Source organism: Stegostoma tigrinum, chromosome 7 (genome assembly GCF_030684315.1).
Source record: "Stegostoma tigrinum isolate sSteTig4 chromosome 7, sSteTig4.hap1, whole genome shotgun sequence".
In the NCBI taxonomy this organism is placed as follows: Eukaryota; Metazoa; Chordata; class Chondrichthyes; order Orectolobiformes; family Stegostomatidae; genus Stegostoma; species Stegostoma tigrinum.
This window is the reverse complement of record NC_081360.1, coordinates 64924978-64952760: the sequence shown is the minus strand read 5'-3', so window position 1 is coordinate 64952760 and position 27783 is coordinate 64924978. Positions and strand designations below refer to the sequence as shown.

Genomic DNA, 27783 nt, shown 5'->3' with positions numbered 1-27783 from the left:
GGTAATGTCAGAGAAATCATAATACCGGTTTTCCCCATTTCACAAGTCAAGGCCCCTCTCCCAAATCCACTTTCAATATTTTCGAAGTAACCAGTTACCTCCTCCCGAATCGGGAGTTCTCACATTTGTTAACTTTACCAAGCACTAAAAGAAAACCGAAGAAAAGTATTCTAATAGTCTGTATGTTTAAGCAGTGAAATGAGATTCTTTAAATCAACATCGGAACTATGATCTGATTGGTTCGATTTGTTGATTAATTCTGGAAGGAGTAAGTTCCTCTGAGACCCTATTGGTCCTGCTGAGAGACACCCCAGTTTCCCGGAAGCCTCGAACTCTAAAAGAGTTCGTTGAGAGTTTCAGTTGCTTTGAGACGGCACACTAAGTTGGATAACACTCTAGTTTGACTTTCGGAGGTACGATCTGCTGAGCTACTTATTACAAAAATTATTCGGGGGGAGTTAAGGTAAAGCCTGCCAAGGATGATGCAACTTTTGTTCCTTCCTCAAGTGCAGCTATCTTGTATGGTGTTTGAGCTTTTAAAATGTTGCTAGCAAATCATATTTTGAGAGCCGAAGTACTTATTAGATATTTTCCTGTGCAGTGTAGATTGGAGTTTGCAAAATCGTAAAGCAGTTTGGTTTTACTTCCATAGTCACGCTTTAGCTACCGTTCCTCTTTCTCTCCTAGGCTCTAATCTACTATTCCTTTGCTTTAGCTTTCTCCGTCACTTGGCTTACGGCTATCTGGCTCTTTACTAGGAGTTAGTCGAGTCAATTTTTAAAAAAACGTTAAACTTTTTTCCAGAGATAATGGGAACTGCAGATGCTGGAGATTCCAAGATAATAAAATGTGAGGCTGGATGAACACAGCGGGCCAAGCAGCATCTCAGGAGCACAAAAGCTGACGTTTCGGGCCTAGACCCTTCATCAGAGAGGGGGATGGGGGGAGGGAACTGGAATAAATAGGGAGAGAGGGGGAGGCGGACCGAAGATGGAGAGTAAAGAAGATAGGTGGAGAGAGTGTAGGTAGGGAGGGGATAGGTCAGTCCAGGGAAGACGGACAGGTCAAGGAGGTGGGATGAGGTTAGTAGGTAGCGGGGGGTGCGGCTTGGGGTGGGAGGAAGGGATGGGTGAGAGGAAGAACCGGTTAGGGAGGCAGAGACAAGTTGGACTGGTTTTGGGATGCAGTGGGTGGGGGGGAAGAGCTGGGCTGGTTATGTGGTGCAGTGGGGGGAGGGGACGAACTGGGCTGGTTGAGGGATGCAGTAGGGGAAGGGGAGATTTTGAAACTGGTGAAGTCCACATTGATACCATATGGCTGCAGGATTCCCAGGCGGAATATGAGTTGCTGTTCCTGCAACCTTCGGGTGGCATCATTGTGGCAGTGCAGGAGGCCCATGATGGACATGTCATCAAGAGAATGGGAGGGGGAGTGGAAATGGTTTGCGACTGGGAGGTGCAGTTGTTTGTTGCGAACTGAGCGGAGGTGTTCTGCAAAGCGGTCCCCAAGCCTCCGCTTGGTTTCCCCAATGTAGAGGAAGCCGCACCGGGTACAGTGGATGCAGTACACCACATTGGTAGATGTGCAGGTGAACCTCTGCTTGATGTGGAATGTCATCTTGGGGCCTGGGATGGGGGTGAGGGAGGAGGTGTGGGGACAAGTGTAGCATTTCCTGCGGTTGCAGGGGAAGGTGCCGGGTGTGGAGGGGTTGGAGGGCAGTGTGGAGCGAACAAGGGAGTCACGGAGAGAGTGGTCTCTCCAGAAAGCAGACGGGGAGGGGATGGAAAAATGTCTTGGGTAGTGGGGTCGGATTGTAAATGGCGGAAGTGTCGGAGGATAATGCGTTGTATCCGGAGGTTGGTAGGGTGGTGTGTGAGAACGAGGGGGATCCTCTTGGGGCGGTTGTGGCGGGGGCGGGGTGTGAGGGATGTGTCGCGGGAGACGCGGTCAAGGGCGTTCTCGAACTGTTCGAGCTCCTCTGGGGAGCAACAGTTCGAGAACGCCCTTGACCGCGTCTCCCGCATTTCCCGCGACACATCCCTCACACCCCGCCCCCGCCACAACCGCCCCAAGAGGATCCCCCTCGTTCTCACACACCACCCTACCAACCTCCGGATACAACGCATTATCCTCCGACACTTCCGCCATTTACAATCCGACCGCACTACCCAAGACATTTTTCCATCCCCTCCCCTGTCTGCTTTCCGGAGAGACCACTCTCTCCGTGACTCCCTTGTTCGCTCCACACTGCCCTCCAACCCCACCACACCCGGCACCTTCCCCTGCAACCGCAGGAAATGCTACACTTGTCCCCACACCTCCTCCCTCACCCTCATCCCAGGCCCCAAGATGACATTCCACATCAAGCAGAGGTTCACCTGCACATCTACCAATGTGGTGTACTGCATCCACTGTACCCGGTGCGGCTTCCTCTACATTGGGGAAACCAAGCGGAGGCTTGGGGACCGCTTTGCAGAACACCTCCGCTCAGTTCGCAAAAAACAACTGCACCTCCCAGTCGCAAACCATTTCCACTCCCCCTCCCATTCTCTTGATGACATGTCCATCATGGGCCTCCTGCACTGCCACAATGATGCCACCCGAAGGTTGCAGGAACAGCAACTCATATTCCGCCTGGGAACCCTGCAGCCATATGGTATCAATGTGGACTTCACCAGTTTCAAAATCTCCCCTTCCCCTACTGCATCCCTCAACCAGCCCAGTTCGTCCCCTCCCCCCACTGCACCACACAACCAGCCAAACTTTTTTCCACGTAGCTTTAATATGCATGGTCACTAAAGCAGTTCAGAGATAACAAGGTGTCGAGCTGTCCCAGTGATAATGGGAACTGCAGATGCTGGAGAATCCCAGGTAACAAAGTGTAGAGCTGGATGAACGCAGCAGCTCAGGAGCACAAAAGCTGGTGTTTCGGGCCTAGACCCTTCATCAGAAATGCAGGAGGGGGAGAGGGTTCCGAAATAAATCGGGAGGGGGCGATAACAAGCTGTGTAGCTAGCTGAACACAGCAGGCCAAGCAGCGTCACAGGAGCAGGAAAGTTGACGTTTTTGGTCGAGACCCTCCTTCAGAAAAAATGATTTCTTTTTCTTGAAGAAGGGTCTCGACTTTCTTGCTCCTCTGCTGCTTGGCCTGCCGTGTTCATCCAGCTTCACACCTTGTTATCTCAGATTCGCCACCATCGGCAGTTCCTACTATCTCTCTAAAGCAGTTCAGTTCTGTGCAGTAGCACAACAAACAAACTATTGGATAATAAAATGTGATGCTGGATGAACACAGCTGGCCAAGCATCTCAGGAGCACAAAAGCTGACGTTTCGGGCCTAGACCCTTCATCAGAGAGGGGGATGGAGTGAGGGAACTGGAATAAATAGGGAGAGAGGGGGAGGCGGACCGAAGATGGAGAGTAAAGAAGATAGGTGGGGAGGGGATAGGTCCGTCCAGGGAAGACAGACAGGTCAAGGAGGTGGGATGAGGTTAGTAGGTAGCTGGGGGTGCGGCTTGGGGTGGGAGGAAGGGATGGGTGAGAGGAAGAACTGGTTAGGGAGGCAGAGACAGGTTGGACTGGTTTTGGGATGCAGTGGGTGGTGGGGGAAGAGCTGGGCTGGTTGTGTGGTGCAGTGGGGGGAGGGGACGAACTGGGCTGGTTTAGGGATGCAGTAGGGGAAGGGGAGATTTTGAAACTGGTGAAGTCCACATTGATACCATATGGCTGCAGGGTTCCCAGGCGGAATATGAGTTGCTGTTCCTGCAACCTTCGGGTGGCATCATTGTGGCAGTGCAGGAGGCCCATGATGGACATGTCATCTAGAGAATGGGAGGGGGAGTGGAAATGGTTTGCGACTGGGAGGTGCAGTTGTTTGTTGCGAACTGAGTGGAGGTGTTCTGCAAAGCGGTCCCCAAGCCTCCGCTTGCTTCCCCAATGTAGAGGAAGGCGCACCGGGTACAGTGGATGCATCCACTTGGGGACCGCTTTGCAGAACACCTCCGCTCAGTTCGCAACAAACAACTGCACCTCCCAGTCGCAAACCATTTCCACTCCCCCTCCCATTCTCTAGGTGACATGTCCATCATGGGCCTCCTGCACTGCCACAATGATGCCACCTGAAGGTTGCAGGAACAGCAACTCATATTCCGCCTGGGAACCCTGCAGCCATATGGTATCAATGTGGACTTCACCAGTTTCAAAATCTCCCCTTCCCCTACTGCATCCCTAAACCAGCCCAGTTCGTCCCCTCCCCCCACTGCACCACACAACCAGCCCAGCTCTTTCCCCCCCCCACCCACTGCATCCCAAAACCAGTCCAACTTGTTTCTGCCTCCTAACTGGTTCTTCCTCTCACCCATCCCTTCCTCCCACCGCAAGCCGCACCCCCAGCTACCTACTAACCTCATCCCACCTCCTTGACCTGTCCGTCTTCCCTGGACTGACCTATCCCCTCCCTACCTCTCCACCTATCTTCTTTACTCTCCATCTTCGGTCCGCCTCCCCCTCTCTCCCTATTTATTCCAGTTCCCTCTCCCCATCCCCCTCTCTGAAGGGTCTAGGCCTGAAACATCAGCTTTTGTGCTCCTGAGATGCTGCTTGGCCTGCTGTGTTCATCCAGCCTCACATTTTATTATCGTGGAATTCTCCAGCATCTGCAGTTCCCATTATCTCTGAAACAAACTATTGGAGTCTGATTCCATGCAACAAAACAAAGACATTTCTTGTAGAAGACAATACTTCCATATGTTTGGAGGCACAGTTACTATGGTGGGTGCGGCGCATGTCCAATAAAAGGACGATCCCTGTTCTAGCTCGGTAGAAAGAGCTGAGGGTGGCCTTTCCCCACTGCGTCAGAGGAAATTTTATTAAAGGCTGGTTCTGCAGCCATTGAAATGGCTGCACTGTTATTGACTCCCATGAGAACTGGTGACTATTTGAAGCTGACACTTGTTTTGGAATTGGATGTTGCTAAGCAACTTAACTAGTCAAAGCAGATGTCCAAACATCCAAATAATGGTATTAACTTGGCATAAGCTATCAGCCATATTCAGTAGGAATTGACTTCAGCCTTTTTTGCTGGAGGCAAGTGAGTGGCGTTGTTTTAAGTGACATATTCTATTTTGGCCAGAATCCTTGATTTCCAATGAAAATTGGGGGTGGAGTGGGTGAGGAATTTGGTGGGATACAGAATTCTGGATGCAAAGACAATGCTGATAGGGGAATGCTTCCCCTTGGTAGAGGAGTCAATAGCCAAAGGACATTGTTTTAAGGTAAGGATCAGGAGGTTTTGGGGTGGGGGGGGGGGGGGTGTGGTGGGTGGGATGGTATTAACTGAGGGATGTGGGCATCAGGATCTCACCACCTGGAAGTATGATAGGGGTAGGAACCCTTGACACTTAAGAATTATTGAGCTGAGCACTTGAAACACCATTAGAGTACAAGGTTATAGGTGAAGTGCTGGAAAATGGGATTTGAATAGATGAATATTTGAAGACCTGTGTGACATGATGGGTCAAAGGGCCTTTTCCATGCTGTAAAATCTCTAAATCTATTACTGAGAGCGAAATGGAGAGCATGCAAAAATCTTGTCTAAAATTAAGAGAAATTCTAAGTATCCTGAAAGAATAGGGTCCAGCAGGGACACTGGTAGGACTTTAAAGAAAGATATTGATACAGAATTCAGGGAAAGGGACTGGGGTTCTTGTGCAGATTAATATAGAGAGTGAAGAAGTATTGGAGGTTTTGGCAGGCTTAAGTGGGACAAATCCCCAGGTCTGGATGAGTTGTATCCCAAACTATTAGCGGCAAGGGAGGAACTTGTGGGGCATCTGACCCAAAGTTTTAATTAATCTGGCTCTTGAGGATGTGCCAGAGGACTAGAGGGTGGCTAATGTGGTTCCACTTTTCAAGGAGATTCATAAGGATAAACCAAGGCACTACAGACCAATGAAAAAGAAACACTAGTGGAAAAAATTCCGAAGGAGAGAATTAATCTTCACTCAGAGGCAAAGTTTGATCGGGAATAGTTAACGTGGATTTGTCAGAGGGATCAGATGTGTAGAGAAGGGTAAAGCAGTTGATGTGGATTTCAACAAAGGCTTTGACAAGAAGTAACAAGGTAAAGGATTACTTAATGAATGGCTAGACACTAGGAAACTCAGGAATAGTGGGATCTTGTGGTGCTTGTCTCCAGGTTCCTGAAGGTAACAGGAGATTAAGAAGGCATGCAGAGCGCCTGCCTTTCAGTTGTGGCATGGATTATGAGAGCAGCAAGGTCACAGCAGAGCTATGAAAACTTTTTAAAGCTACAGCTGGAGAACTACATTGGCCTGGCTGTCACAGTATTGCATGGGAGGCAGTGCAAAGGAAATTCAGAATTTTGCCTGTGTAGGAGCATTTTCTGAAGAAAAGCTGGATAGACTGGGGAACCTGATTAAGATGTAAACATTTTCTAGCCAACCATTTCAGATTATTACACATCTCTGGAGCAGGTGGCTCTTGAACACAGGCCTCCTGGCCCAGAGCTAAGGTCACTACCATTGAGCCACAAGACACGGATCCATAAATGCATCAGACAATGTGGTTAGGAAGTGGCTATTCCACTTAGTTGAAGGGCAGGAAATATTGTCGGGATTTGAGAAAAAGCACTTGCCACCCAGAGGCTGCTGGAAATCTGTGGTACACTGCCACTGGAGTCAGGAAGCCTCAACCTTTCAAAGTATGTAGATGAGCATTTGGAAAATATCATAACATTTCAAGGCTTTGGGACAAGTGCTATAGAATGGATTAGTGTAGTTAGGTTGGCGTAGACTCAATGGACTGAAGGACCTCATTTTAGTGCTGTATGACTCTCTAGAGCCTGGTTAAATTGTCACCATTTAATTTTATTGGTGGGGGGCAATCCTCTTAAATTGACCTTCTTGTGAGTGACTGAGGAGGCTGGTGAATAAGAGTCAGTTTATATCTTCTCACCAGAAGTTTGACAGTTTAGGCTATTCTCCCTTGAGCCTAATGAATTGAAATCTCACCCAGGGACTAATCATAATGAGGGCAAGCAACTGACATCAGGGGTAATGGCATGAGACCACAGCTGAGGGTTACTTGTCAGTGGTAAATTGTAGCTGATTACAGCTGAGGTTTGCTTATTCAGGCATAGTTATTTCTGGTTAGATTGGCCAATTATTCTGGTTAGAGGGCAAATATACCATTTCAATCTCAATTATTATGGTGCAGATGGAAACCACTCACCTTGTAGTGTCTGCACCACTTTTTCAAACCAGCATTACCTAATACCAAAACAAAGTTGCTGGAACAGATCAGCTGATCTAGCAGCATCTGTGAAAGAAGAGTTAAGTTTTGGACCCAAAACTTGAGTTCTGAGGAAGGGTCACCAGATCCAAAACGTTAACTGTTTTACCCCTTCAGATGCTGCCAGGCCTGCTGAGTTTTTTCAACTACTTTGTTTTTGTTCCGGAGTTACAGCATCCCCAGTTCTACTGCTTATTTTATTACCTAGTACCAATCTCCTGCTTTTCTCCCCACACTTTTATGTGCATTATTTCTATTCAAATAATCACGATCTGTTGAATAACTCAGCTGAATCAGATCCACCACACTTCCAGGCAGTGCATTCCAAATTCTGACTACTCACTGTGTATTACCACTGCATTGCCCTTTCTTCATTTGCACATCACTTTATAAATCAATGCTGTCTTGTACTTGTTACTGTCATAGAGGTATGTGCAAGGAAACTAACTCTTCAGTCCAACTCCCTCGTGTTGGCCAGATATCCTATATTAATGTGGTCCCATTTGCTGTGTATGGGAAAGTTGGCCCTTAGATCCATTTTGTACCTTTCTCCCCTTGCCTTAATCCAATGCCACCAGTTTTGGACTCCCCTATCCTGAGGAAAAAGAACATGGCTATTTTACCTTTCCTATGCCACTCATGATTTTATAAACCTCTACATAAAGGTCAGCTCTCAACCTCTGCCCCAGGGAAAACAACCCTATCCTATTCAGCCTCTCCCTGCAGCTCAAAATCTCTAGGAATAACTCCCCTATCTACGCTATCCAGATATTGAACAAGTAACATAAATTCAACTTTTTTCTTAAACACTTCTGGGATGGTCCAGTTGCCAGTACAAGTTACATTAAAAACATTGGGCAATATTTTGTGTTCTGCCCAATGGTATGTTTGGAGGGAAGGAGGCATTTATCTATGGATTAGAGACAAGTAGGACCCTGCCATTTTCCAACTCTGTCCCATTTAAATCTGTGATTAGGCCTATGGAATGGCTTCCCACTTCACCAGGAAATGAGATTCCCAAAGGGAAATAAATGCCCAGTTAAGGTTCTCTTCCTGCTGGTGCTGGCATGAATTGGGCAGTAAGTGGGCCTATCATCATGCAGGAATGTGGGTGACATGGTGGCTCAGTGGTTAGCACTACTGCCTCACAGCACCAGGGACTCTGGTTTGCTTCCATCCTCGGGCAACCGTCTGTGTGGAGCTTGCACAATCTGCATGGGTATTTCTGGGTGCCCTGGCTTCCCCTCAGTCCAAAGATGTGCAGGTTAGGTAGGTTGGCCATGCTAAATTACCCATAGAGTCCAGGGATGTAAGTTAGGTGATTAGCTATGGAAAATGCTGGGTTACAGAGAAAGGGAAGGGGGCCGGGTCTGGTTCTGGGTGGGAGGGTTGGTCTGGACCTGTTGGGGCCAAATGGCCTGTTTCCACACTATGGATTCAGAGCACAGCAGGCAAATTGGTCTGGGCTGCATGTAACCTGGGGAGCAGTTCCTTGAAAAGCATTCTGTGCCTGATGAAGGGACAAAGCTTGAAGGGTACCTGGGAGCCACCCCTGTCTTTATGACAGATTTGCCTGTGCCTTGACCCTTTTTTTTTTCCCCCACCCCCATTCTTCAACCTATGAAATCACTCTGATTTGGCACACACCAAGATTATGGGCCTCTAGGATTTGGACACTTCAACCAGTTTGTCTTAAAAACTTCACCCAAATTCCCATCAGTGAGATAGACAAAGGGACACAGAATTTGGTTTGTGGGCTTGCACTAACACCACTTACCACTGCTGTTCCACAGACTTGCAAAGTGCACAGCCTTAGGAATTGGCTGGAAGTCTGATCAAAACTTCTCCAATATCCAACCCTTGGGCTGGTTTTAACTGGTTCTCCTGAGCCTTTGACCTTGATTTTCCATTGTCCTCTGTAACTGATACCTTCTGGCTGCTGTTTAATTTAGTTTGGACAATTTTCATTCAAGTCTTGTATGTTTTTTCCAGCTGTGTCCAAGATTGAGCCTGTTCTCACTGACGACCCTGGTTCCAGCAGCAGTTAGTACCTCCCCAGTTGTTTGCTGGACAAAAGAGCTGTTCACCTTTTTAATTGGTCAGCTGCTCCTGGCAGTCAGAACTTCCTGCCCATGGGCCCTGATCATGTGAAGGGTCCACTGATGACCTCTTAACTATCTAGCCTGCATTACTGGTACAGAAGGCAGCACTGGTCTCTTGCCAGCTCCCCAGCCAGCAGTCTGAAATCCAGCCTTCTCGAAGATATGCAGGCTAGGTGAATTGACCATGCAAATTGCCCATAACGTTCAGGGATGTATAGATTAGGTGGGTTATTGGGGGAAGTGGGTCTGAGTTGCATGCTGTGAGGCTGGTGTGGACTTGTTTGGCCGAAGGGCCTGTTTTCAGACTATAGGGATTTTATGATCATCTTTTCAATGAATTTTCCCTAACTGTGTGTCTCAATGTTTTCTGGGCACCACCTTATTAAAATTTGTCACTTCTGGGCATGTGGGGATCTGAGTGAGGGTGAAAAGGAGAGGGAAACTCAAACTAGTTCTGACAATGTGGAGCTGGAGGAACACAGCGGGCCAGGCAGCATCAGAGGAGCAAGAAAGCTGTTGGGACTGTTCAGAAATGGGGGGTGGGGTGCAAGGGAACTCTTAAAATTTTGAGGGGTGGGGCTGGGGAAGGTAGGTGGAATGGTGATAGGTGAGTGCAAGTAGGCAGTGGGGATTGGTCAGTGAAATGGGAGGAGTGGATAGGTAGGAGAGAAGATGGGCAGGTTGTCAGTTCACAGGTAGGCTTGGTCGTGGGATGAGGCTGGGAGTGGGGAGATTATGAAAGTGGTAAGGTGGGATGTTACAAAGCTTATAAACTTTTGCTTGGTGCTTCCTTACTTGATCTAAGTAAAGACGAGTTAATGAGAATGATAGAGTAGGAATCGGTTGCCCTAAAGGCCAACTCCAAAATACCCTCAAGTGCTGAAATTAACTGTTAGTATTTTTCATACCCAGACCCTGGATAATAAAACGTTCTGAGTATGGTTAACTTGTTTACTTTTTCAGAATGCACAAAGTTTGCAAAGTATGATGACCAACAAGCTGCAATATCTGGGAAATAATAATATAAAAGCAAAACAAGATTCTGGAAAAGTCCAGGCAATGCTTCTTAATGACTTCACAGAACTGCAGTCCCATTTGCAACATAGGGTATCTATTAAGATGCATGTCGAAGAGCCTTGCCTCCCCAAAAGAGCAGGCTTCAAAATAACTTTGGATTCTCTTGGGAATGTCATAAGCATAAGTAATTCTAGAGATGAAATTCTGTGATACTCATTTTATTGTCAGCAGAGCCGCTTAGGACATGAGCACCAATCCAGACTCTGGATAGAATAATTTTCAAATAAATTCCTTTGAATGATATGGCAAAAAACAAACGTCAAAATTGACAAATGCAAAATAAAATTAGTGGCAATATTGCTTACCACACTAGCCTCTCTTGTATACATACAATTCCTACCTTAATGTTATTGATATTTATTCACAAAACTTAACATTGCCTGTGTCTAGCCACCTTTTTAATGCAGATTTTTTTCAATAGCTTCCCTTATTGTCCTCAAACTGAATCCAATTTAAAAGCTTTCCTCTTTCATTGCCTTGAACTTGAGCTCTTTCAAATGTCTAAGAAAATCAAGAAATAGTACAACTACTGAAATTTTCTTGCCAACAATATATCTTTCAAATAACTCCATTAAATTCGTCAAGCATACTACCAGCAAACCTCAACCTTTTTCTGCAAACATTTATGCTTGTGTTAAGTGGTTTTCCATCTTAGAAGCATTTCATACTTTACTGACTTCTTACTCCATTTGCAATGTCTGCATGCATTTCTGTTTCAGACCACAATCTTACAAAAAAAATTTCCACCAGCTTTTCAATATCCCACTCTCAACCAAGTCACGGCCTGCTGCAATGGTGAATCCTCTGGAGAAACATTAGTGACTTCATAAAAGCAACAATTTTTAGAATATGAATGATTTTAAAAATTCTTCCTTGGTTTTTTTCCCCACAGTTCAGCGATGCTTCAATACCTGATTATATGCGTGCTGCTTTATGTCTTCTACTACCGCTACAGAGATAGTCAGCGCATAAAGAATGTATCTGACAAATATGTTTATGTTACTGGCTGTGACTCTGGCTTTGGCAACCTACTAGCCAAGCATTTGGATGAACAAGGATTCCATGTGCTAGCTGCCTGCTTCACTGAGAAGGGGGCTGAAGAATTGAAAGAGTGCACATCATCAAGACTCAAAACTTTCCAGCTGGATGTTCTTAAGTCTGAAAGCATCAAGAAAGCTGCAGAATTTGTGAAGTCTGAAGTCAAGGAAAAAGGTAACTTAAAGATTGGCTTGTGCCTCATGTGTCACATAAAAAATGTTATTTTTCTGCTGAGTACTGATTTTATAAATCAGTTTATCAGCTAATGGTAGTCAGTGAAGTTTTTGAAAAATGCAGAGCAAGAAAAAGAAATAGAAAGTTCTTGTGGCACAGTGGTACTGTTTTGGGGAGGGGGGGTGAAATCAGGAGAATAACTTTGGAACTCAAAAAGGTTCAGATGTCTCGTCTGTTTCTGACTAAGAACGTAATGGAACCTTTAACTAAATTGCTATTATGCAAGAAAGTCACATCTGTGGCCTCTTGTATTGTTGCTAGTGTTCCTGTCTTGGAGCTAGAAGGCTTGACTCCAGTCCCACTTGCTGAAGAAGAGTGTCTTAACATATCTGAACAGCTTGTTTAAAAAATGTAAAACCACATTTTCCTAAGAAAAAGCTGCTTGTTAAAATTCACTAATGGCTATTCTTCTACTGCTACAAAGTCTCTTGGACCTGGTCAAAGAATTGTTGGCATATCCTTCCACCCACAAATACCCCACGGTGATCAACAGCAGATATTTTTATAGCTTAACACTACCAAATACCATGGTGAAAAGCTCCACAGGAGAGCAAGACTAAGTAAGTTTGCAGCTTTAAAGACATAGCTGTTCAAAAAAAAAAGCAATAAGTAGTCTGAAGGAGATAGGAAGAACTGCCAATACTGGAGTCAGAGGTAAGTGTGGAGCTGGAGGAGCACAGCAGGCCAGACAGCATCAGAGGAGCATCAAAGTTGATGTTTTGGGTCCGATCCTTCTTTGAAATGGCAGAAATTTCTGAAGCAGGATCCTGACCAGAAACGTCAAATTTCCCGTTACTTTGCCTAGCCTGCTGTGCTCCTCCAACTCCACTGTTATCTATAAGCAGTCAGAAGGAATTCACAGAAACACCAACCAGGAGTAAGTAGCATTACAGGCTTAAAATTTTTACTTCAGGCCTTGCAGAAATCACAAGTGAAGTGGTGTGTGGAGGAAAAAATAACGATTAGTCACAAGTGAAGCCAGGGTCTGTACAACCATTCCCAGTTGACTCGACTGAGAAGTGAACTTGCTGCCATTAAGTAAAGTTTTAAAAATCCCTATGGGAAAGGGGGAATAAACTTTTAACAGCGCAGAAAAACTGGTGGAGAAGGCTGAAAGTAAAGAGGAGCACTTAAAGTTCATATCAGAGATGGTAGGAACTGCACATGTTGGAGAATCTGAAATAACAGGGTGTAGAGATGGATGAACACAGCAGGCCGAGCAGGAAAGCTGACGTTTCGGGCGTAGACCCTTCTTCAGAAAATTTTTTGAAGGTTAGTGTTTTCATCAGTGATTAAGCATTACCAAGCATGGCTACAGTGGGGATATTAAGGGCCATAGAAATATTGTACTGAGGTTGCAGCACTAGTAATGTCAATTGCACTCTGCTGTGTGATTAAAAGCTAAAATGGATAGATTCTAACATAAGTTAGAAAAATTGAGACAGGAATAAGTGAAAGGAGATTCGTGATTTAAATCGTGGTTCAAACAGGAAAAATTTGTTAAAGCTGCAGGCACAAGGCTTTTTGGGGAAAGCTTGGAAAAGAATGTTAAATTAGTCCAGGACAATCATCTAATATATTTGTAAGCAGGTGTGAAACTGTTTTGACCAGAAAAATGTGGGAAACCTCCCAGAGGCAGTGCAACAAAACATCATTCTTTAAGAGTACTAAAAGCTTCGAAGGAAAGAATCAGCTATACTCCTCAGTTCAAAGGCTTAAGACAAGGAAAATATTATTTAAAATAGTAAAAATCTTTAAGGGGAAGAAGTTATGGTGCATTGATTTTAAAAACAGCAGTTGCTGGAGAAGCTCAATTAAGGTTTGGCAAAATCAATTAATGCTTCAGGATGGGTGACCCTTCCTATAGTGCATTAGGTACTTTAATGCTTGTAATTCTGAAGTGAGAATAAATAATCACATTAGAAAGACTTGGCAAGAGAAGAATATGACCTGTAAGATGTAATATAAGACAAGCAAAATGTTTCTCTTGAAGGCTTATCTTAAATCATTGCAGGACCAGGGAAACAATACTGCATGCAACATCTCATTTAAGGAAAGATGTTAATTGCTACTTGTTCAGGAACCTTCTGTATCTATTTTAATGAATCAAGTTGTTCATTTGAAGCAACACTAGTCTATTTGAACAAAAGCTCTCTGAAGATTTGGTTTTTTGATTGAATAAATTCATTAGGTGAAATGCAAGTGGCTATCTCCTGTTTTTAAAGTACTATAATCTAGTCTCTAAAAATAAGCAAAACTTATCTTCCCAAGTAAAATCAGTGAATCAAATCAGTCTTGGTAGTCAGCTGCTAATAGGGGTCAACTTCCAGTGTTGCAGTGACTGGTCCCAAGCCCACTGTCTCTGGAGTTTCAAGCTCAGTTCTTCCTCCTTTCAATGGTCATTCCCAGGTTGTATAGCCACTACATTTTATACTGTTTTTTTTTAAACAGGGTGTCTGCATTCTTACAGCTAGGAAGCAACCAAATTGTGTCATTTCAGCTGACACAACCTAATTGACTAGAATAATGAGATTATCAGCTGGTGTTTATCTCATCAGATAAGACCTTATTACTTCGGTTAATTTTAGTTGTCTTCTGTTGAGCCTGCAAGAAGGTTAGGGTTATGCCCATAGCTGCTTAGAGTCAGTTGACTTGTCAGAGTTGATCACTTTTTTACCAGCATGCAATTCAGTCTAGCTACAAAGTTCAGAAGCAACTTGAAGTCACCAGAAATGGTATATTTCCCTACTATAAAACCAACTGACAGGTATTCTGGCATGGCTATGATTCTCAAATCCAATGCCATCTGAATATATAACAACTTAACACTCTCTCAATAAGGCAGTGAGGGAAATCTGCATGTCTACAGCAGACTGTTCAGTGTCTGAGTTTTCACTGAACTAAGCATGAGCAGTAGATTCTGGTCAGTGCTATTAGACAAGCAATCAAGCCTGCTTAAAACTTTATCATACCATTTTGAAGACTCTACTTCAACAGACTGCCATTTGGGATTCATCAGCCCTAAAATTCCTCCATTTGATTAATCCAACATTTTAGACTTAGACGACATGCCACATAGACAACTACATATTGATACATGAGGCTGTCAAGGAGTATTACCAGAAGATCCATGCAGTTCTAAAATGCCTGCAGTGCAAAGTGCACACCCTCCACTATTAGTGTGAATTTTCCAAGGAGTCTATTTGCTTCTTTACCCACGATGTTAACAAGGATAGAATAACGCTGGAGCATGCGATGCTCACTGGTGTGGTGGAAGCCTTTTGAGACTGATGGGCACAGCAGGGCCGGTGGTGCATCAACCCAGACAATGCTGTGTTAATTTAGTGGGTTTCTATTTTGCTTTATAAGCTTCTAGTTGACTTTTAATTTGTTTGACTTTGATACAGTGCCCAAACAGGAGTTGGTTCATTTTCAACTTCCTATGTTAATAAAAGAATCAGGAGAGGTTTACTTTGTATTGGTGTCCCTGACCCAGGAGGCTTTACTTTGAGTTTATATGGTAGGGAGACCTTTAATTTCAGTTTAAATGTTGAGCCTGCCAAAAACAAAAGGCCGTTAAGGAGCTTCCCATTCCAAAACTGGTTCACGACCTGCAAAGACTTCTAAGCCTGATAAAGCAACAAAACCTCTGCCTCATTTGGCAACCCTGACTGGATACTTGAGGCAACTCATCAAGAAGATGCAAGGTTGGTGTTGTGGCTAGTGTCAGGGGATACTTTCAAAAGATCAAAGACATACTGATGTCCACAATGATTCCAGCCTACTGCAATTCCTCCTTTTCAGCTGTCATAATCATCTGTAGACATAGGAGCAGTGCCTTTCAGAAAGAATGGGGATGAGGAACTGGTGTGTTGTGCCTCTAGAGAATTGTCACATGAATGTAAATTGAGAAGTCTGTTTTGATCATATGACCATCAGCAAGATCGTCACGCTTTGTCCGTGGCCTGAAGGTGCTCCTAGAGACAGTTTCCTAGTGTCTCCTTAGATGCAGAGATTCTAAACCCAGTTTGAGGTTTGTCTCCAAGATGCAATATGTGCAGGGGAAGGTATAAATGACAAGGGTGCACACTCTAGAGTGACACTTGACAGCCCTAATAATGAATAAGGAATTTGTTCATGAAGCTGACTCATCAACAACAGCCATCATGATAGTGCAAACAAAACATTGTTAAATGATGGGAATTAAAAGACCAAGAATGGATCACCATTTGTTAGCATTACATTGAAATGTGGTGACATTAAAGATTTGATGGGTTGGCCATGAAGGCCTATATTGAGCAACATCATTTCACATTTGTAAATGACTTTGCTGATATGTGATGAAAGGTAATTACCTGACCAAATAGGGGTTGCTTCTTTTTAACTCTAGCTAAATGACAAGCATGAAATGGTTTTTTGGGTTTGTATGCAGTACCAATAACACTTTAGTAGAGAAAAGCTTCCACATATAAACTCACGATATTCCAAAGTGTTTTTGTCAGTTTTGTAAGTGTACGGATTCTGGTTTGCAATCAGTAAAACTGTTGACTTTTAGATGGTTCAAATCACCTCCAGATCCCTGGTTTTGACACTAGACTTATTTAGGGAATGTGAACTAAAGGCAGTAGACTGGTTTTCAAGGCAAAAGAATCTATTTACAAGTACAAAAGGTGAGTATATTGCAAGAAGTAAAAAGCAGTACAAAATGGTGAAATTGCTGCAAGCAATTATACAAAGGACAGTACTTAGTGTATATAAATTAAACACAGGTTAAATACAATTAGAGGCTAAACTGCAGTTTTAATTAGACACCTTGATCCGTATTCCTACCCTTGGGATTCCCTCCACCGTCTTCTCCCTGCTAGTTAAGTTGGATATTTTGGGGTCTCAGAAATAAGCTCGCCACTGGGGATAAATGTGATTTTTGAAATACTGCTGGCCATTGCAGATGCTCCAATGAGGACTTTGGATGGTATAGGCTTTTGGGCTGAGTTGAGTCTGCTGTGGTAAGACATGTTTTGAATTCATCAAGTGAGTACCTTGGTTTTCTTAGTGCATGAAAACCACCATAAACTGGTTTTAACCTGTTGCTGGTTGGGTTGGTTGCTTTGAAAGGTTATCTGGTCTGCAGGTTGTGTTTGGTGACTATTAGTTGCAAATATCTGCAGGCATTGCTCTTGGAGGGTGGTGAGAGTTAGCTGTCTGGAGTCCTTCTGGTGATAGCCGCAGGGATGGCTTTCAGCTGAGATTACTTTTACTCTTTTGGATTCCCTCTTCTGGGGGGTAGCTGCATTGATAGCTCTTGGGGCAGGTTATTCTTTTGGAACCCTGTTTCAGAGATAACTGTGCGGTTAGCTCTTGGGTGTATTTAGATGTATAATGCTCTTCTGTATTTTTCCAGAGCATAGCCCACTTTTTTGTTAGCTTTTAAGTTATTTGCAAAGTCCAGGATTTTGTTCGTTTTTCAGAATATGGAGATTTTTGCTCCATCCTACAAGTGTAACCAACATTTAATGTAGAACAAAATCCAGAACCAGTTTGAACAATGCAACTTTCTCTTTACAATCACCTGGACTGCAAATATTAACTCTGCTTTCTTGCTTTTAGATGTTGCCAGACCTGGTGAGTTTCTCCAGTTCCTATTCTTTTACTGATGTTGGTTGAGGGATAAAAGCTGGCTGTGACATTAATAAAACTGCTGTCCTCAAAAGGTAGATAAACCTTGGTATAGCATATCAGCTGAAAAATGATATCTGTAGTGCTGTACACCCTCGGTCCTGTAATGCTGTAACATCCTAAATGTGCCCAAGTGAGGCTTAAAACTGAAAGGTAAGAATGCTGGTCTCTTGAATAGAATCTCGTACTTTTTTCACTTGTGTATAATATTGAACAAAAACATCTTATCTGTACATAATCTCTTAACCATTGCAGTTTTGAAGTGATCATACAGTGTTAACTTAGTTAATTTTAAATAGTTTGCGTTTGTCACAAGTTGTCATATTTAGTTTCATAGAGGGTTTAACAAATCACTTAGATTTAGTCACTTTCTGTTAATGGTCCCTGCCTCACTTAAATTTATACTCACTTCAAAATAAATGGAACCACAGTGTTGTCAGGAACACATAGGGAATAAGACATAGGAGTGGAAGTGAGGCTGTTCAGCCCATCAAGTCCACTCTGCCATTTAAATCATGACTGGGCATTTCAACTCCACTTCCCTGCACTCTCCCTGTAGCCCTTGATTCCTTCTGAGATCAAGAATTTGACAATCTCTACCTTGAAGGCATCCAACATCCTGGCCTCCACTGCACTCTTTGGCAGCGTATTCCACAAGCCCACCACTCTCTGGCTGAAGAAATGTTGTCTCATTTCAGTTTTAAATTTTACCCCCTCTAATTTTAAGGCTGTGCCCACAGGTCCTAGTCTCCCTGCCTAACAAACAACTTCCTAGCGTACACCCCTTCTAAACCATACATTATCTTCTAAGTTTCTATTAGATCTCCCCTCAATCTTCTAAACTCAATACCATCCCAGGATCCTTAGCCATTCATCATACGTTAAACCTACCATTCCAGGGATCATCTGTGTGAATCTCCATTGGACACGCTCCAGGGCTAGTATGTCCTTCCTGAGGTGTGGGGCCCAAAATTAGACAGTATTCTAAATGGGGCCTAACTAGAGCTTTAAAGCCTCAGAAGCACATCGCTGCTGTTATATTCCAACCCTCTTGAGATAAATGACAACATTACATTCGCTCTCTTACTTAAGGACTCTACCTGCAAGTTAACCTTAAGAGAATCTTGGACCAACACTCCCAGATCCTTTGTACTTCTGCTTTGCAAATTTTTTCACACTTAGAAAATAGTCCATGCCTGTATTTTTAAATCCAATGTGCAAAACCTCACATTTACTCACATTGAATTTCATCAGCCATTTCCTGGATCACTCTCCTAAACTAAGTCTTTCTGCAGCTTCCCCACCTCCTCAGTACTACCTGCCTGTCCACCTATCTTTGTATCATCGGCAAACTTTGCCGGAATGCTCCCAGTCCCTTCATCCAAGTCATTAAAGTATAAGGTGAACAGCTGTGGCCCCAACACTGAACCCTGCGGGACACAACTCATCTCTGGTTGCCATTCTGAGAGAGCCTTTTATCCCAACTCTCTGGCTGTCTGACAGAAGGCAATCCTCAATCCAAGCCAGTAGCTCACCTCGAACACCATGGGCCCTCTCCTTGCTCAGCAGCCTCCTGTGAGGCACTGTATCAAAGGCCTCTTGGCAGTCTAGATAACATCTGCTGGGTTTCCCTGGTCTAACATACTTGTTACCTCTTCAAAGAATTCTAACAGGTTTGTCAGGCATGACCTCCCCTTACTAAATCCATGCTGACTTGGTCTGATCGGACCCTGCACTTCCAGGAATTTAGTCTCATCCTTGACAATGGATTCTAGAATTTTACCAACTACTGAGGTTAGGCTAATTGGCCTGTAATTTTCCATCTTTTGCCTTGATACTTTCTTAAACAAGGGGGTTACAACAGCAATTTTCCAATCATCTGGGACTTTCCCTGATTCCAGTGACTTTTGAAAGAATAATCTGACATTTACTTTCTGTCTAGGTCTATGGGGACTAGTGAACAATGCTGGAATCTCTTTACCTGCCGGATTAAGTGACTGGTTGACAATAGATGATCACAGAGCTGTACTGAATGTCAACCTGATTGGAGTAATTGAGGTTACACTGAGTGTGCTTCCACTGATAAAGAGAGCACGAGGTAGAATAGTCAACGTGGCAAGTATATTTGGTAAGATCAGTTGTATGGGTGGACCTTACTGCATCTCGAAGTTTGGTGTTGAAGCCTTCAATGATGGTCTCAGGTGAGTTAGAAATTGCAGAATTGGCCATTAACTTGCCAAGTTCTAGTATCTTCAATTTTATAATTGAATAACAAAGTAAATCAGAATAACATTTGTTGACTTGATGCTTATTTTATGTTGATCAAGTGCATTATTGGTGTAGAGGGTTTTTGTCCATGGGACAATGACATTTATTACTCATTTTTAATGGTGTTGGGACAGTAATGGTAAGTCACCACCTTCAACTGCTTGTTGCAGGTTTGAAAGATGTTAGGGGGGAAAAAAGCCTTGGCAAGTTGCTGCAGTGCATGTTGTAGATGCTGCATAGTCATAGAACGGTAGAACATGAAGACAGACCTGTCAGTCCAACCTTTCCATTTTGAAAAGATAACCTAAATAAATCTGGCCCCATTTGCCCATAACCTTCTAATCCTTCCTATTCATAGCCATCCAGATGCTTTTTAAATGTTGTAATTGTACCAGCCTCCACCACTTCCTCTGACAGCTCATTCCATGTACTCACCATCCTCTGCATGAAAAGGTTGCCTGTTCGGTCTTTAAATCTTCCTCCTCTCATCCTAAACCTATGACCTGTAGTCTTGCCCCCCCCCCCCCCCGAGAAAAGATGTTATTGTGATCTTTCCTATTAGGTGTATCAATGACTGTCTTAGTAAAGGCAGGGTACATGAAATTTTATAAGAAAACACAATAGGCTATGTTACTTAGATATAACTTCATGTTAATGATTCATGCTCTTTTCTGTACATGCTCATACAAGTGTAGAGTCACCTCAGCTGTATGAATTGATGTGCTGTAAGTTGTAATATTCCTTCATGGGCATGAAAAACATTGCAGTTGGAAGCAGTACAAACACTTCTCCTCTGCCATTATGAATTGGATTAAAATAAAAACAATTATATTAATCTTCTTTTTTGGTTGTTAAAAGCTGTAACGAATCAGTTCTATTTTTTCCAGGAGGGACTTGAGTGAATTTGGAGTAAAAGTTCTTTGTATTGAGCCAGGCTTCTTCAAAACAAATATCACCAATTTAGATTTAATAACTGACAACTTTAAAAAAATCTGGTTCAAGTTACCGCAGGATGTAAAAGATCTCTATGGAGCTGATTATCTGGATAAAAGTAAGTTTTTCTCTGTATAAACTACAGATACTTCTAATCGAAGCACTGCTTTTGAACTGTAAATGTATGATACAGACAGATGTTGCCTAAGTACCCAATCTTAAAATCAGATGAAAATTCTTTTCCCTTAGCTGCATTTCATATGTAGGAAGCAGCATATTTTAGAAAATGCAAATATATTTGAGACTTTAAATTTGTTTATCTATTTTTCAGTTTAAATTGGCACAACTGCAGTACTGTAACCTGGAGACCTTTTTCTAATAATTTTTGAACAAACTTTTTTAAAGTAATTCAGTGTGTATAGAGGAATGTGACATTCTATTTCATGAACTCCAAATGGGCATCTAGGACTCTGAGATCAAGTATTGGAGGCAGGATAAAGTTTCCTTTGATCTGACAGAACTTGGGGAGAAAAAAAACTAACATCAGGTGAATACCATGGAACTTCTGCTCCAATTTGGGTATCAGACACCCTGATTCCCATGTCACATTGACATTAATTAAACACATGTCCAGGTCTCAATCTGCAACATATATCAATGTATAATTTGGAAAACTTCTGAAAAATACCAAAAATGCATTTGGGACATTCTTATGGATACTGGCAAAAGAGTGTAACTTTAGAATGCAAAATAAACTTAATAGATTTTATTTCTCAGCATTATGGTCTACATTATTACTCTTGTAATAATTATAGTTTTTAATAAACTTTGATCTCTGGAAACCTTTTGGATAGGATGTTACATGTAGAGCTGGATTCCCAGGTTAACTCAGATGAGCTGACTGCTGCATGAATAGATGGACCATTAACTAGCTCATGGCATGGTTTATCTCCAATAGGAGACAGCTGCTGGTAATCAAATAGCTAGAAGCACTCAAATCCCAGCAGTGCCACTGAGCATGAGTTCCCTGTGACCATTGATGCTGAAGCTAGTTTAAAGTGAGTGAAGGTGTTTCATTGGGGCGAGGCTGGAAGTCATTGCAGGGAGCAGGTGACTGGTTAGGTCCTTGCCAGGTGTGAACAAACTCCACAGCTGATAAAATACTTGCAGGCCAGTGGACTACAAGCTTCTCTCACACCAAATACCATGTGACCCAAGGGCATGATAACCTAAAACTTCTCCCAAATCTTGGCCCAAGGTATGCTGGCTTCTGGTGGAGGATCCTGCTGATTATGCCAATCTGTAGGATTGAGATTGTTCCAACTGGAGACAAAAGATTCAAGAGGCAGATAGGATTCAGGTACATAGTGAAGCTTATTTCAAGCAAAAACTGGATAGCATAGGGAGAGGGCCAAAGGATCTTCTCTAAATCTGGTTTTGGCATGATGCTGTTACCCCCTAATCTTAATCTCAGATTGGAAGAGATCAATGACACATGCTGATTTTACAGTGAGGAGCAGTATTTTATACACTTTGTTATAATAATCAGTGTGGTTACTGTACCCTTGTCTTCTGTGGGACCAATCCTGTAAACCATCTGATCGATGATTGTCTTTCCTATAGACAACACTCTCGTTCTCTTTTTTGATGTTTGATTATTGTAATCTCTAGGCCTTGGGATCTTTCTATGTTGCATTCATAAATTACTGGCCGTCCTCCTTTTGGTAATAGCCTCAATGTTTATCTCTAAGGATTGTTTGAATTCTATTGTCAGTTGTACTGGCCATCTCTTGTCAAATTCCATTACCCCTCTTTTTAAAAAAAGTTGATAGTGTTATTAAAAATCTGTAGTAATTTCCTTTAGCTAATAAGACATATGTCAGGCACCTCTTTAATGATTTCCCTTAGTTCTTTCATTATAAAGTTTTTTAAATCTACCACTGATATTTAAAGTATCTTTGACTGGAATGTATTAATGTAAATAGTTTCAGAGACAGCTCTTTTCTGCAAGATAGTTTTAGCTGCTGTTTTCATGGCTGACCACATTCTTAATGAAACTAGAATTAACTACTTGTGATTTTTAAAAGCTTTTAAGTTTAAAATTTCGTCAGTTCTGTGTTTTTGTAACAATTTGTCCAGATGTTTTTTACTTATCACTGTTTTGCCTTATTTGGGATCTTGCTTTCTTTATTTTGTCTTGGACTAATTTCCTTCTCAAAGGCCTATTGTCTTTTATATGCTGAGGGAAGCTTTTTAAAAGTACTGGCATTTTTGTCTTTTAAAATAGCTAGAAATTAAAAGCCTGCTTTTGAGTATCATTTAAAAAAAGGCAGCTCCAAAATCATGTTACCACCAACTTACCCAATTTTACACCTGCATCACCCCTCCATCAGTCTCCTTACTGTTAACTAAGCAACTGAATTACCCACTCTCTGAAGGAAAAGCCAATTAAAACTGGTAACTGAGACCTACTGATCTGATGTATCTTTGTATTCTTCAGAACATACAATCTATACGTTCACTTTTAAGCATTTACTGGCTTTTCACTTTTAAACCCTCTGTGCTGACAGTGATCTTGTTTTAATGATTTAGTTTTGGCTTGCCATTAGTGGACAATTTTGTGGATTTCTATACAGCTCCGTATCATTTGACCCCTTTTAAGAGTTTTTCAGAGCCTGGAGCATTGAGTATTCGAAATTTTTAATCTTCACTATTTGTGCACTTTCAAAGTTATGCATGAGAACATATTAAAATAATAGGTAAAGGTCACCTAGCCAATGTAAGGCTGAACTGCACAGGATTAGAACCACCAATATTTCAACACCCATGTAGACTTCTTGGATACAAATGCTAGACCAAGTAAGGTAAAAATCTGGGATGCTCTCCTCCATTTTATTAGGATGGCAAAAAATAGTCTATGACCACTTATGTTAATTTAGGTTTACCGTGATTATAATTCTGGGTATTTCATCTACCTTCTATCAGTCATTATTTCCACATTACCAGTTGTCCTCAGCTCTCTTTGAAAATTTTGCAGAGTGGAAATTTCGCTGCTTCAGTGAAACCTTGATCTGAAGTTTAATTATCGGGCAGTGAAATATTTTAAGTCAACCCTGTCTGTGTGCTTTCTACGTATGTCCTGTAGTCTTTCAAACCAGTCATATTGTAGCTTTATTTAAGGTGATGTTAGTTAATTTTAATAACTACTTGTATTTTGCAGTAATACATAAATGTAAGACCATGATTGTGAAGCTTGCAGACCCAGATTTGATGAAAGTGGTATGGTGCATGAATCATGCTCTGACATCTGTTCACCCTCGCACTCGCTACTCAGCTGGCCTAGATGCAAAACTGTTCTGGATTCCTCTTTCGTACATGCCAACCATCGTGTCTGACTTTGTGCTCAGGCTTGACAAGGTTAAGCCAGCAAAATGTATCTCGTAGTATGCACTTAAGAATGCTTCTTTGCAATGAAAGGAATCTCTTAACAGATTTTAATTTTCACTTCACTTTTGGAATTGTACACTTCTATAATGTGCATAATAAGAAATGTGATTGATCTAACTCTGGATTTTATTAAGAAAATGCTTTATAATTGATTAAAATTCCCCTCCTAATAAGGTTTTCAACCATCTTGAATAGATGACTGAAGAAGATGAAAGGCCAGACTGAGACTTCTTATGCCAATTTCTTTGTATTAATCCAATTTTCCATGAAGGTGATTTTATGGTTTTCTTACAAACTCTTAGGGTCCCAAATTATTTCTGAATCTATAAACTTGCAAGTTATTTGTAAAACAACCTGGACTCTTCAGATATCTGAAACGATTCATTTTATTCATTTAGGCAGTATAGTTAAAATGTCAGCTAACCTTGCTTACTCTTAAAAATTAAAGGCACTAAATGTTGGAAATAGTCAGCAGCTGTGGCACCACTTTATGAAAAAACAGCTAACACTGCAAATTGAGAATTCATTTTCTGAACCAGGAGTGTTTTGTGGTGTAACTTTTTAAAGCATGTTTTGAGAATTGAGGACTGGGCAAACAAAGGCCTGTGATAAAGTAGAAGGTAGGAGAGATCAGAATGAATGATAGTATGGGGGGAAATATTTATTTGATAATGGGACATCTAAAGAAAGCAAATTAGAATCTCTAGGTGGTCTAAACAGAAATAGCAGTGTGGAGCTAGAGGAACACAGCAGGCCAAGCAGCATCAGAGGAGCAAGAAAGCTGACATTTCAGGTTGGGACCCTTCGCCAGAAATGGGGGAGGTGGAAGGGAGCTCAAATAGAAATAGAGGGAGGATGGTGGGGTGGGGGCAGGTAGATGTGATGGTGATAGGTGAATGCAGGTGGGGATTGGTCTGAGGTGGGAGAAAAGACAGGACAGGGTGTCAGGTCAATGAGACAGGGATGAGAGGATTGGTCATGGGATGAGGATTAGGGGCCCCAGTGGTGGGGAGATTTTGAAACTGATTAAAATCCACATTTAGGCCATTGGGTTATAGGCTCCCAAGGTGGAATATGAGGTGCTGCTCCTCTTTTCCAGGTGGCATTGTGACACTAAGAGGCCAAGGATGGACGTGTTGCTGTGGGAGGGGGTGTTGAAATGGTTTCAACCTGGAAGATGTCGTTTGATGCGAACAGAGCACAGATGCTCTACAAAGTGCTCTCTGAACCTCTGCTTAGCCTCACTGCTGTAGAGAAGGCCACATCAGGAGCAGGGGATGCAGTCGACTACGTTGACTGACATGTGCAGATGAACCCCCATCTGATGTGGAAGGTTTGCTTTAGTGTCTTGAATGGAGGTGAGAGGGGAGGTGTAGGGGGCAGGTGTAGCACTTCCTGCAATTGCAAGGAACAATCCCAGGGGTGTTGGGCTAATGGGGAGTGTGGAGCAGACAAGGGACTCTGAGTGAGCAATCACTCCAAAACCAATGAGTTGGGGGAAATATATCTTTGGTTGAGGTCAGATTGTAGGTGGTGGAAATGGTAGAAAATGATACACATTAGATGAGGTTAATGGGGTGATGTGAGGACAAGGATGATTTTTTTTTGTGGGCAGGGAATGTGAGGGCAGAGGTACAGGAAGTGCAAGAGATGTGATTGACAGCATTTTCAACTGCAGAGGTGGGTGGGGGAAGCTGCAGCCTTTGGAATAAGGGGACATCTGGGATGTTTGGTAGTGGAATGCCCCATCTTGGGAACAGATGTGGTGGAAGCAGAGGAATTGGGAGTAGGGGATTGCATTTTTTCTTCAGGAAGGTAGGTGAGATGTGGTGTAGTCTAGGTAGCTGTCTGAGTCAGTGGGCTTGAAATAGATGTTGGTTTTGAGGCAGTCACCAGAGATGGAGACAGTTCCAGGAAGGGGTGAGGTATCAGATGGTCCAGGTGAACTTGAGTTTGGGGTGAAAGGTGTTAGCAAAGTTGATGAACTGTTCAAGATCCTCATGGGAGCTTGAGGCAGCACCAATATGGTAATTAAAATAGCAGAGGAAGAGGTGGGGGATGATGACAGTGTAGCAGTGGAAGAGGGACTGTCCCACTTGCTTCTACAGAGGCACATATGGCTCTGGCCCATGCAGGTTCAGTGTGTGGATTTGGAAGATAAAAGAAAAATGACAGGTAACTAGAAACATGAGATCTTGCACAAAATGAAGTTGTCCCACAAATAAGTCACCTGATTGATATTTGATCTTGCCACCAGAGAAAATCACACTAGGCAGACATTTCAGTTATACTGAATCCAAAGACAAATAACATGCTGTCTCAACTGGAAGGAGTTTCTGGAGCATTGGACATTGAGAAGAGAGAAGTTTTTAAAGGGTGGATGTTGTATATGCTGTACTTGCAAGGGCAGTTAACTTGTTAATTTTGGGTATTTAACACAATAGCAGCTTCTGATAAACATATCTAATGTGATGATGATGACTTGGAACAGCTTATAGCTTTGACTCAATTAGCTAATGGTTATTTGACTATCTTGTATGCTGTTACTGTTTAACATTAACGTTAAGATGCTACCAATTGTTTTCCTAATGCCTTAATAAAGAAATATTATTTCATGACTTTGTGACCTGAGTTCTCTTTATCTTGCAATGAGGTTTACTCATTTCCTTTGAATTGTGGGGACAGTAGGGGTTGGATGGCTATTGGTGGATTTACTATAAGTCTCAATAAATTGACAGCACAAGATTTAGTATACATTGTCTACTTTGTAATGGAAGACCATGGTGTATGTTTTATCTTCCCTGTGTGAGAAGGTCAAATCTTGGTTCTAATGGTGCTAAAGGCAGTCACTCTCTCTCCTTGCCTCTGAAGTTCACCACTGTTCCTCATGTTTGAACTAAATGAGGTCAGGAGCTGAGTGGCCCTAGTACAGTCTAACCTAAATGTGAGTGAACAGGTTTATGGCCAAGCAAGTGCTGTTTGATAGCAATGGTCATTACCCTTCCATCACTTTACTGATAATTAAGAATTGAATAACACAGTAATTGGGTTGGATTTGTGCTGCTCTTTGTATACAAGATCCCCTTTAGGCAATTCTTCACATTGGTATCTGCCCACCAGTGTTGGAACACCTCAGCTGGGGGCACAACAATACCTGGAGCACAAGTTTTAAGTACTATTGCCAGAATGTTATCAGGGCCCATAGCCTTTGCAGTACACCCATACATGTATTGATATCTCAATGAATTGAATTGGATGAAGACTGGCTTCCCATCATGCTGGAGATCTCTGGAGGAGGCAGAAATGAATTATCCACTTGACAATTCTAGCTGAACATTGTTTGTTTGAAAATATTTCAGTTTTATCTTTTGTGCTGGGCTCTGTTCCCATTTTGAGGATGGGAATATTTATTCCTTCTCTTCCAGTGAGTTATTTTTCCACTACCACTCATGAAAAGGTGCAGTGGGGCTGCAGAACCTTGATCTGATCAATTTGTTGTGGAATCTCTTGCCCCCTGCCTGTTACTTGCTGTCTGGCATGCAAGTGTTCCTCTGTGGCTTCAATATGTTGACTGCTCACTTTTAGGTGTACCCTTCTGCACTTTTTAACAGACCAGGTTAAATCACCTGAGATAGTGGGAACTGCAGATGCTGGAGAATCCAAGATAAAACAACTGCACCTCCAGTCACAAACCATT

At 42.7% G+C, this 27783-nt stretch overlaps 1 protein-coding gene across 2 annotated transcripts; it reads left to right on the top strand.

Moving 5' to 3' along the window:
* Nucleotides 1–296: 296 nt before the first annotated feature.
* On the top strand, nucleotides 297–26701 carry LOC125454016 (retinol dehydrogenase 7-like). Of its 2 annotated transcripts, none has more exons than XM_059647355.1 (5): nucleotides 297–413; nucleotides 11383–11702; nucleotides 19381–19639; nucleotides 20594–20757; nucleotides 23860–26701. In XM_059647355.1, exons 2-5 carry the CDS (start codon nucleotides 11390–11392, stop codon nucleotides 24081–24083), a joined length of 960 nt encoding a protein of 319 aa, XP_059503338.1. In that variant the 5' UTR covers nucleotides 297–413; nucleotides 11383–11389; the 3' UTR covers nucleotides 24084–26701. The 2 variants fall into 2 exon arrangements, with proteins under 2 accessions (XP_059503338.1, XP_059503337.1); XM_059647354.1 differs by having other exon boundaries at nucleotides 318–463.
* Nucleotides 26702–27783: the final 1082 nt, after the last annotated feature.